General features: G+C 36.4%; 3 protein-coding genes across 3 annotated transcripts; 2 read left to right on the top strand and 1 right to left on the bottom strand.

The window, feature by feature from the left end:
• Nucleotides 1-769: 769 nt before the first annotated feature.
• Nucleotides 770-1,775, bottom strand: Bet5 (blocked early in transport 5). Its single transcript, XM_043433390.1, has 3 exons — nucleotides 1,427-1,775; nucleotides 1,012-1,221; nucleotides 770-928 (listed from the first exon to the last, which is right to left on the bottom strand). Exons 1-3 carry the CDS (start codon nucleotides 1,748-1,750, stop codon nucleotides 800-802), a joined length of 663 nt encoding a protein of 220 aa, XP_043289325.1. The 5' UTR covers nucleotides 1,751-1,775; the 3' UTR covers nucleotides 770-799.
• A 292-nt stretch (nucleotides 1,776-2,067) lies between these two features.
• On the top strand, nucleotides 2,068-5,337 carry Prx2 (Peroxiredoxin 2). The gene is made up of 4 exons (XM_043433391.1): nucleotides 2,068-2,251; nucleotides 3,599-3,749; nucleotides 4,059-4,367; nucleotides 4,813-5,337. The coding sequence occupies exons 2-4, from the start codon at nucleotides 3,616-3,618 to the stop codon at nucleotides 4,955-4,957; spliced, it is 588 nt and encodes a 195-aa protein (XP_043289326.1). The 5' UTR covers nucleotides 2,068-2,251; nucleotides 3,599-3,615; the 3' UTR covers nucleotides 4,958-5,337.
• A 182-nt stretch (nucleotides 5,338-5,519) lies between these two features.
• LOC122419098 (putative transporter SVOPL) lies at nucleotides 5,520-11,154 on the top strand. Its single transcript, XM_043433380.1, has 11 exons — nucleotides 5,520-5,556; nucleotides 6,558-6,719; nucleotides 6,898-7,060; nucleotides 7,150-7,271; nucleotides 7,390-7,628; nucleotides 7,764-7,945; nucleotides 8,066-8,328; nucleotides 8,689-8,848; nucleotides 9,048-9,163; nucleotides 9,361-9,448; nucleotides 9,536-11,154. Exons 1-10 carry the CDS (start codon nucleotides 5,520-5,522, stop codon nucleotides 9,417-9,419), a joined length of 1,503 nt encoding a protein of 500 aa, XP_043289315.1. The 3' UTR covers nucleotides 9,420-9,448; nucleotides 9,536-11,154.
• Nucleotides 11,155-11,382: the final 228 nt, after the last annotated feature.

Raw genomic sequence — 11,382 nt, forward strand, 5'->3', positions numbered from 1 at the left:
CCTCGGCTTAGAGCCTGTAAGGGCTTAGTAGCATTCCGGCTAGTGTCGGTTATGGTCACTTAATTTTTCTTTAACCTGACGTCGAGATGCTGCTATGGTTCTTGTCAGATTTATGAGTTGCTGAATATTAGGTACTGACTTATGTGGATATTCCACAAACGGAAGATCGGGTGAGGATAGTTGTTCATGTAACTGAACATAACTAAAATTACATTTCTTTTGGAGGCTTTGAATTTCTAGAGTTGAAACGATTTAACTTTGTTTCAATGGTCATTGATTGATTGAAAGGGATCGATATGTTCTGACCATCGCTTCAAATGTATTTAACGTATAACTGTATAATTTCTTTGAAATAAACCAACGAGAAGAGAAATTCTTAACAAGCGGTCATTAAAGAGTGTGAGAATTACTGGGAATTTTGAACTTGTGTAACCAAATATGACCGACTATGCCCATAATAATAGCAGAAAAATAAGTCGACATACAACGATATGATAAGAAAATAAACTATCTGCAAGCAAGTCCAATCGTAGATTTGCTTTTGAAAAAAAAAAATTAATGCGTTGAATTTTGTTTCCTATCATTTCTTCGGATCCAAATTCTTAGCACATTGAAATAATTTCACTGAGAGCTAACATGCACAATATAACAGAATTTGTTAGCGACAACAAAAATAGTTTTTCCATTGATGAAAAGGAAAAAGAAAAATAATGTATCAAAGTTTTTCCAACATCATTAGAAATCAAGTATAGATCAAAATCAATGGTAATTTATTTTTAGTTTTTTATTTATTATTTCCCTACAGCGATCGGCCCAAAAAAGTGGGTGACTTTTTTATTAATTCATCTACTTTCAGTTTAAAAATTTCACTTTGAATCGGCTCGTTCAACTGGCAAACTGGATTTTTCACAACGTACTCCAAGTAAACCTGTAATCACATTGAAATTTTAGTATTCAAAATTAGGAAATGAGATCGATAAACTGAACAAAGAGCTTTGCATGCAGTTGTACCTCACTGTAGAGCTGCTGTAACAACTCCCTAACATTCTGAGCTAAATTGTCGGTATTCAAAACAAATTTGAGACCAGATGGTGTCTCGAAATAATGCAGTGTGTATTTGCTTGTCTTGTAGTACAAAAATCCTTCCTTGGGATCCAGCGGCGAAATTTTATTTACAAATGATTTTATGGAAAATAGCATGCCGTACATTAGTTTGGCTTCCTGCAAAATATATAATAAGAATTATTAATCGTCTTATCGAATTATTAATTCGTTTTAGTGAAAAATATTATTTCCACAAATCATTCAAGATTGTCTAGTGTTTCTAAGTTCATTGCAGACATTGTTGATTTTTAACACTAGAATGGACAGAAATATTGACAACTTATACACAAACGATTTGAATAAAACGATTGCAAAACAATACCTCTTCCTTTGTCATTCCTGATTTATTGAGCCTGTTCCATTCTGTGTAATACAAAAGTACTCCGGTTCGTGAAAATATGTACAAGTTGTGAACTGTCATTGTTGAAAGTGACAGAAAAACAGCACACACACGCGTTAGTTTTCTGTCATTGGAGCGATAACACTGAAGATGAGCATTGAGTGGTGAAACACACGGTGGAAAGATGAGAAGCTCCTCAATCAATGCACGGAAATCTGTAATATCATCAAAAAGGCAACTAAAAATACGAACAAAGTACGGACTGTTTTTCAATTGGAGTGCTTGCGACGACTTTGGTCTGAGCATTTTAGCTAATTTAAAGATATTTAAAAATAATTTCAAATTGCACAGAAAGTAAAATAATATAATGTGATTCATGATTCGTTTATTGAGTCTCAGGTTGATACCAGCTGAGCTACTCGTAACAATGTAGTTTATGATATCGACCTGATCGACCAGCCACAGATAGAGCCACTATACAATTCTACCACTTCGTCTCCAAATCCCTTCTATATTCGGCTTCGACACTCATGCTTCATGCGACGTATTTTTCCCACCCAGTGCATATATAAATATAAATATATATATATATTCTGTATATGTAATCTATATTGAAACCGGTCGCCGGTCTGCCGGGGATCTGTGAATTCTCCTGGTTACGAGTTACGAGGGTTACGAGTTGCGGCTACCGCTTTTCTGCGATCACTTCTCTTCTCTCTTCGAGCAACGTTCGACGCACAGTCTTTCAGTCATTCACTTTATCTCTGATTACATTTATTCTGTTCAACTTCTTTTCGTCAAGTTGAGGTGAGTGAATCGACATATTGCGAAGGCTATTTTAATTACGCTGTACATTTGACAACGAAAACGATCACGCGAACGCAAAGTTTGAATATTTCTTTGTTACATTTTGAACATTAATCATCTTTTTTGTGTTGTAATTTTATTATGATTTCATAATATTAGGTAGAGAAAATTGCTGAAAATTCACAGTTTTCTAAGCATATTCTTGCAATCGAATTATCCAAACATTTTTTCTCTTCGCATTGAGGGCATTTCGCCTGTTTTTTTGTTTCATTTTCCCCTCTCCAAAATCACAGTTCTCTCAAGGTCGGGTCGTGTCGTTCGGTATAGCGTACGTTCGAACGACCGTTACATCGCACAATTGGAGATCCCCTCTCACTTTTTTTTGTGATTCAATACGCAGGCAACAATTTCTTGTCGGCTTCGCGGCTCGGTGGACTAGTTTTCCCATAATTTCGATGGTCACATTTTCGACATTGTTGTACGATTCGTAACATTCGAATTCTATAGGAAAAAAAGTAAAACCAAACTTGGATAAGATTCCTAGCACATGATACATTTTTCTCTGAAAAATTGACGTTCGAGAAGGAATTTTCTCAGAATTTTCGAACGTTCTATTTTATTGATAATGCTTAGAGTTATAAAATATATTTTTAAATCCTACATAATCTAGTCACTGAACTATACAATGAGCTTGGATAAGATTTCTAGCACAAAATACATTTTTCTTTCACAAATAAATGTTCAAGAAGCAGTAATTTTAGAACTTTTTAATGTTCATTTTATTATCAATATCACTATGTATATAATTAAATTAAATATATTAATAACAAACTCTCTGATTCGAAGCGTTCTATTAATGTCTCGTTACATAATTTATTGGTCAATTGTACAATTATTTTCAAAGCGATTAGGTTTATGACATTTTTGTATAAAAACTTAATTTCTCTTGAAATTCATTTGATTGAAAAATATTTTCTAAGAACCATTCTCATATATAGAAGTAACAATGTTAGTTGTAAAGAAATAAAAATTCTTATGGTACTTTTTCATAGCTAATCGTTTTCACCATTCAAGGCCTAATCGTGACGCATGATAATCTTGAGCATCAGAGCTGCCATTGATATAGAAATATTCACTCGCTTTGCAATTCTTATAGCCATTCTGTATCTCTAATTATCCAGTGCCAACGCATTGATTTCAACGGGGGCACTAATTGGAAAAATGCTTCCATCCTCAAGCATCTCTAATTGGAATTTGCATATTCTCATCCATGTCATGATACGATAAGAAATTGTTTGGGTTTTCATTTTTGAGCTGTGTTTTTGAAAAGAATTCTCCATTTTGCAGATAAAAAATTCTTCAACATGCCTGTTCCTGATCTGCAAAAACCAGCACCAGCCTTCTCAGGCACTGCTGTTGTCAACGGCCAGTTCAAGGACATTTCCCTGAGCGATTACAAAGGAAAATATCTTGTTCTGTTCTTCTATCCACTGGATTTGTAAGTTTGGACCTGACAAAAAATTCTAATGAAATTAAATTTTGTTAGTACCTATTACAAGCCCGAACTTTTTCCAGTCTGCTCATCAGGTCTATTTGATAAAACGTTTATTGCATTCAAACTGAGCAATAAGCGAATCGACATTCATTTTTGTTGATATCCCTGATTTGAAGAAATATTCCTAAAAAAATTAAACTACCCATTCATTCACGCTAATCGATAGAATAATTCCGTTGTTTTTTATCAACTGTGAAAACGAGCAAAAAATATGTATATTTTATTGTACACATTCGAATTGTTTATTTCCAGCACTTTCGTATGTCCGACTGAAATAATTGCATTCTCCGATCGGGTAAAGGAGTTCCATGACATCGGATGCGAGGTGATCGCCGCATCCACGGATTCGCACTTCAGTCATCTTGCATGGGTGAACAGCCCTCGGAAGCAGGGTGGACTTGGTGAAATGGCTATTCCTCTTTTGGCTGACAAAAGCTGCAAGATCGCCCGTGCCTATGGAGTACTCGACGAGTCGAGTGGCATACCATTCCGTGGTCTCTTCATCATTGACGACAAGCAAAATTTGCGTCAAATCACGATAAATGATTTACCAGTTGGCCGGTAAGTTCAAGATCCGGTCATAGATCATCGCTTTTTATTATTGCTTCTAAGATTTATCAACTAGCATTTGCATCTCGAAGGTCTACGTTTTAGAAGCAATTGCTCCATTCAGATATGTAGCGGGTGCGAATTCGATAACGTTAGATTACACATTGACGTCAAATACGGATGGAAAAAATGTTTTATATCTTTGATTTGCTTTTTTTCTCTATTACGATCTAGAATTCTTTACGAATGGACTGATGAAATTATTTTTTTTTCACTACACGAGCACCAAATTGCTTTATTCTAAGAAAGAGATTCATTTGGAAACGGCATTTCTGTCTGCGATGCTTTTTAAGCGTTTCGCGATTTCCAATATTTGGACAATGTTATTTTCTCATTGAAACGCAGTATGTAAAAAAAAAATATGATAAATGATCACTGTGAAATCCATTTGTCACAGTTCTGTCGACGAGACACTTCGGCTTGTCCAAGCTTTCCAATTCACGGACAAGCACGGTGAGGTTTGCCCAGCCGGTTGGAAACCAGGCAAGAAAACCATGAAGCCTGACGTCGTCGGCTCCAAGGAATACTTCAAGGACTCGTGAATGTCGAAATGAAAACGACGCCTGTTCGAACTATCGCCCGTGTTTCGTGCGTCAATTTTTATGAATCCAATTATCGTTTCACCATACACAGATATATCTCCGTTTTAAAACCCACAGAATAGTACAACATGATGAATTGTGAGAGGGAAAATAAGGGATATCGCCCTGAAATCCCGTTTACTTAACTACCAATATTAAGAAAAAATTGAATGTTCTTATTTAAGAAGTAAAGGACCCTAAAATTCGTTCAAATCGTCGAATTCCCATTTTGACAATACGAATTAGTAGATAACATAAATGTGTGCTCTTTCTCTTTGATATTATACGTTCTTTTTTACCTCCCACTTTCATAATAAACGTCACGTCGTAAAAAAAAACAACCACTATAATTATTATTTATTTTCCTTTCCGCGGGCGGTTTTGTTTTGTCTTTTTTTTTTCGTTGCGATCATAGCGCGTGAAATGTGCTACTTACAATTGAAAACTTCAAGGCAAAACACGATCTCGTTCATAACCTTGAATTATAAAGAGCTAAAAGTAGATAATTTTATTATTGATAATAATGAATGATTGCTGCGAATCTGCTCTCAATCGGACAGGTATCCAAATCGTTTATTGTTTATTTTATTCGGAATTTAATCAAATGTTCGCTCAGACAAAAAAATAAAAAGAAAACTCCGGAAGGCTGCGGTCTTATACGACCTTGTTTTATACGTGATTATCGCCGAAGTCAACGCTGTTTATCACGTCTGGTTATTTTCTTCGAACCTCTGTCTTATCTGAATGTTATCGTTGTTTCAAAAATACTTGAACACATTATTTAACGTTTTTTTTTTCGAATAAGGATTTAACAATACATTTGTCAGTGCTTTTAAAATTTTTTCGTGACAAATCCCAATTTTTCGTAGAAAACAAATCGAATGTTTTTTGTAGCTTTTGAGTCTTGATGAATTGATTCTTTTGCCGCAGTCTCGTTTCAGATTTCCTTCGTAACAAATGCAATACGATATTCAGAGTTCTTAGCGTCGTCAGCAAAAAACGTTCTTGAGAGCAACAAAAAAATCAGCAAGCGATTAAAGCTTCCGAAAAGATTGAATGAATTCTCCTAAATATCGCGGCGTCATAGTTCTTTTGGAGTCAAAATGTTTAATGACAAAAAAATGAGCAATTTGTTGAATTTTGGAAGAATATCAACGTTTTCAATAAGAAAGTCAATTGCAATTGCTCATATAAAAAAAAATGAGAACGATTCTCGAAGAAATAATATGGCGAGTCATTGAAAATGTTTTTGAAATCATTGAAAAGAAAGCAACCATAAAACACAATTATCACTGTTCAACTTTTATCGTACTGACTGCAGCGTGAAAAAGAATTTATCCGCACATGTCACAACAATAGTTGTAACGTTAACACTGAGCGATATTGGCTCGTATTGGTAAATTAATTTCATTTCGACCTGCCTCTCAAGCGCTTTAACACCGTACAGCTGAAAATGAATATAATAAAAAAAAAACATGTTTCGAAACAGGTAAAACGAGGCGAAAAATCAACGACCCGTCAAATGATTTTGTTATTAAAAATTTCTGAAACTTTTCAACAGGATGGGGCCTTTGTCACTACTTTTTGGTTGGCATATGTGGGTTATGCAGTCTCGCCGAAGCAAGTGCATCTCTAGTCGTCCTCGTAGTCACACCACTCTTGGCTTGCGATTTGCACTTCGAAAAAAGTGACGTAATGACTCTGAACGCAATACTTTCTCTAGGTATACAAAAAAAGTTAAACTCTGACTTAATAACGACGATTCATCATCCTCGCTCTTATAATTAATCTAATTCTACGTTTTCTACAGTGTTACAAGTTTAATAGATTTTTATTGTTATTTGATGATTATTTTATTACGTTCGAAATGGTCGGAATGCTGCGTAATGAAAAAATAACAGGAATGGCTTTCGGCGGAATGTTTTTCGGCACATTAGCCGACCACCACGGACGTAAAAGTCTGATACCGGGAACATTGGTCATAATTTTCTGCTCATCGATATATCTGTCGTTCTCCCAGAGGTTCTTTCCCATTAATTTTGCGATATTTTGGCTCGGAGCAGGGTGAGTATTTCGCTTCCACATGTGCACTATTTTTATTATTTTAATCATAAATTCAAACTCTTTTCCTATGGTCGTTTATTTTTTCATAGGGCCGCTGGAAATAACGTCATAATACGAGTTTATTTGATCGAATGTTTGCCTGCCAAACGTCGAGGGAGTTGCCTCGCTCTGGTCGATCTTCTGTGGGTACTAGGCTTCCTGGCATCTTTCGGTAATTTTACAAAATGTACCAAAAAATTGGTCGGTCGAATTGAAGAAAAAGGGAAAAATTGAACATTCGAAAGTGGCGAAGCAGCGTATTCAGTAACTATGCAGATGAATATTCGCAGCTATGACTTGGTCTCTGGTGCCGTCAGTCGTTCGATTATTGAACAAGGAATTTCGCCCAAGCTCGTGGCGAGTACTCGTAGGTCTTGGAGCCGCACCGAGTCTCATAATAGCCTGTGCTGCAGCCTTACTTCCATTGAGTCCGCGTTATCTTCTCTATCGTCGACATCCGCAGCATGCGTTTAATGTTCTGCAGCAAATTTATGCTGTCAATAATTCGCGACACGCGGATCATTTCCCGGTACACTGAGCTCATTCAAAAGTATCTGACAACTGAAAATTCAAAATATTACATATTGAGTAGATTTAATTTACTATGTACGTATGTGTGGTCGTTTATAATTGCGATGAAAGTATGTAAAAATCGCTTTTCAAGCCTTGCCGGCTCGAGGGATGTGTCCAACCTAACGAAAGCAATGACACAGGCCCGGATAATCTGTTCAAGTCTCTACGAAAATACGGAACGAAGACTTGGAAACGTATTGAAAGGATATTTCGCCGACCATACACAAGAGTCACTCTACTTTTATTGATTTCTCGAGTTCTCCTTTTCCCAGGGTAAATTGCGAGGTCGATGCAATTGATAAAGTTATAAGATTTTATTCAGAGGCATTAACAAAATTGAGTGCAGCAGATCAAATGAAAATACAGAAAGTTGAACGACATCACAAATTGCAGGTTCATTTGGATGGCGTTATGGAAATTTCACACGTCTTATTCAATCAATAACTTTGTAAGAAAATCTCGAACGTCGACGAACAGATACGATTCATCGATGTGCACTTTCGACGCCGGTGAAATCGTACAAGCCTTCATTGACAATTGTCGTACTGCGAATAATTCACGTTTCGAGTCTTTTATGTTGCTATCAATGAGTTACATCGTCGGGGAAGGTCTGCTTTTTTTTGGTATTGATGTCGTGGGTCGTCGGCTTACTGTGAGCAAGTATACTTTGATATTCGATATTTTTTCTTCAAAACATTTATTTTGTGAGTATAGAAAAAAAATCACATCTGAATGAATTCCGTTTGATATATGACATGAGATTATTCGAGAGACAGAATGTGTCGTTTAATGTTGGATTGTTGATCATTTTTATCAATCGTCAATATCACGGATGAACAAAGACTCCAATGTTTGGTTTTTCTACACATTTTTAATATCATTTGACAGACATTAGGTAATCTACGACACGCCACGTTGTTATTGTGTTGAATAGAACCTTATTGTTCCACTCGATTATCAATTAACGTGATTTTTCATACATATATCTGAATATTTCATAACAAACTGTTTTGCAGTATCGTCCGGTATGATCGGAGCAACTTCCATCCTGGCTTTCGTATTTGCAAATCGGCAAAGCGCGAAAGTTTTATTATCAGTTTTCTTCCTCGCTGCATATTCAATCCTCTATACAACCACGAGTATAATTATACCCGAAAATTATCCAACTGCAGTAAGGTTAGATTTCGCCAGATATTTTTTCGTTTATTTTTGTCCAATCAAGTAGTTCGATTGAGAATGCAAAATGGCAAAGAGGAATACGAAAATTTTGAGGTTATTTTGATCCGCTTGGGCATAAGCTGTTCGCACATGACGCATTGGAATTTTGTGAAACGAGCGTTATTGATTTATCGATGTTATTTTATCATGTATTCAGAGGAACTGTCGTTGGTCTGACCTCGGTGCTTCCCCATGTAGCAGCATTCATCGTCAAATATTTCGCCCGAATCAATTGCACCCGAAGCCTGTACGTCACAAGTGGTCTTATAATAGGTGAATTGTGTACAGCCAATACGAAATCATTAAGATCAACAATGAGTTACGCGAGTCTTTCGATTTCCATCGGTTCATTAAACAATTTTGTTTTCACGACGAAAGTTGGCAGGCGGCCATAGTGTAGGTCGTACAAACGCTCATAGCCAGCTGCATATTCAAATAGATTTGTTTTTCTCCAATAATCACGAATTTAGGAGCAACTTTGACAGCCGTATCGATACCGGATTTAACGAGAGCTCCGATGAAGGAATAATACCATGGACCATAATACCAGGAATAATTGTAAACAAAAAAAAATAAGGAATCAAACTTTTATTTATTGTCTACGGAAATTGAATAATAAACATTTTTTTCACCATACATTTTCAGTGTATGACTTCACAAAATGTGCTTTTTTGCGTACGCAAGGAAAACTTTGCTTCTTAATTGACCAAAGCAACATTCGCATATCAAAACTGAAAAATGTACGACCGACTTTCGTTCTATAATCCCCGTATTTATTCATGGACCATGAATAGATTGCGAGAAAATGAATTCCATTCAGCCTGAATTGCCAAATGGTCACGTAATATCGATCAAAAGCCACGCATCAATGTATAACCCCAAAAATAATGGTGCTCTAATATATACGTGAATATAATTGGGGAATGTTTATTTATCGTATATTAAAAAAACGCAATTATGGATAGAGATGAAAAAGACGTAAGAAAATCTCGAAAACGATGTCTGCATCAGGTGTCTTTTTTTCGAGCATTTTTAGAATGTTTTCCCTGGAATCGTTGGCGGGCCGCGGATAGTGGAAAAGCCCGCGTACTGTTACGTGCGTCGAGAGTAGGGTAAATAGTTTGAGAAAAGGAAATAAATAAGAGTGAACGAAAAAATGTTGCAAGTGATGAGTGTATGTGAAGTCGAAGAAAAATTCGAAGGAGAAACGAAGAGCCGGCGTTGTTTCCTCCGCTTAGAATATGTGTAAGAACCGATTAAAGAGGGGGTGAGAAAGGAAGTAAGCATAAAGAAAATTCCTCCCGATGAGCTTTGTGTGTATCTTTGACGTTTTCGTGTTTATACCAGTGCCCGCACGTTTTGTGTTCGGAGAAGCGAAGAAGGGAGAATACACAAGAAGAAAATGAAGAGCCGTTTCGTTCGGGAGAATGCGCTTTTGGCGAGCCCGATGGCCCGCGAGATCCACGCGTCTTCCGTGTACGTCTATTTTCGCCTCGCATGTTCGTTTCGAGAACGAATAATATGCGTGCGGCAGCCGAGAAACGTGTGCAAGAAGTTACCGAGCACATAGACAACGAACTTGTCTGTAATGATTATGCGTATTATATATTCGACATGTTATATATCTCGTGCGTTCCATCATATGCGTATATACACAAAGTCACGTTGCTGCGTGTACAGTCTATAGTGGGCGATTCACACGAAATCGCTCGCGGCGTCGAACGTTCGAATCTCTCGAATTCGATCTGAATTTTTTTATTTTGTAAATCCTTACCATCATAGCGGAGAACTGAAAAACCAAAAATTTGAATATTTTTCAAAACACGCATTATCGTAGTCGATAATTTTGCGTTATTCTTTCCCAATCATATGCGAGACCATAAAAAAAATGTGTGTTTCGGTGACGCAATTTCAGAAAAACGTTGCACAACGGGAGAAAAGGCAATGCGTCCAATAATTGAAAATGGCGGTATTTTTTTTATCTTTTTTGCAGAACAAAGAATATGAAAATGCAGTTTACACATCTCGTTTTTTTTCTTTTATTCGTTCAGTACGATCGATGTACATACTACTCCTACATATAGATCGAGGCATTAATAAAAAGTACATAAATTAGGAAATTTTTTCTAACGACTTTAGATAATATTTCGCATAATTCTCGAATTTTTTTTACTTTTTTTTTCATCAAACCGGAATATCCGTAGCGTTCCAAAAGTGACGAAAATGTTTGTATTGCTAAAGGAATGTAGTATAATAAAGTTTCAAGCCAATATTTAACCTCACTTTTTCGGTAACAATTTTTCGTGTCTTCGAAGCTGACATTTTCCCCCGATGATAATCCTTTATGACACATGGAAAAATACGTAGAAGTCGTTCTCCCGTGCAGAGATTCAAGCAGCACGCAGCGTATAGTAGAACTCTAGTGCATTAGTATCGATGAAAACAATTAGCGACTGTATTAGAACCACGTGTCGTTTGGCGTTGGGTCAGTG

This window comes from Venturia canescens, chromosome 1, assembly GCF_019457755.1.
Source record: "Venturia canescens isolate UGA chromosome 1, ASM1945775v1, whole genome shotgun sequence".
In the NCBI taxonomy this organism is placed as follows: Eukaryota; Metazoa; Arthropoda; class Insecta; order Hymenoptera; family Ichneumonidae; genus Venturia; species Venturia canescens.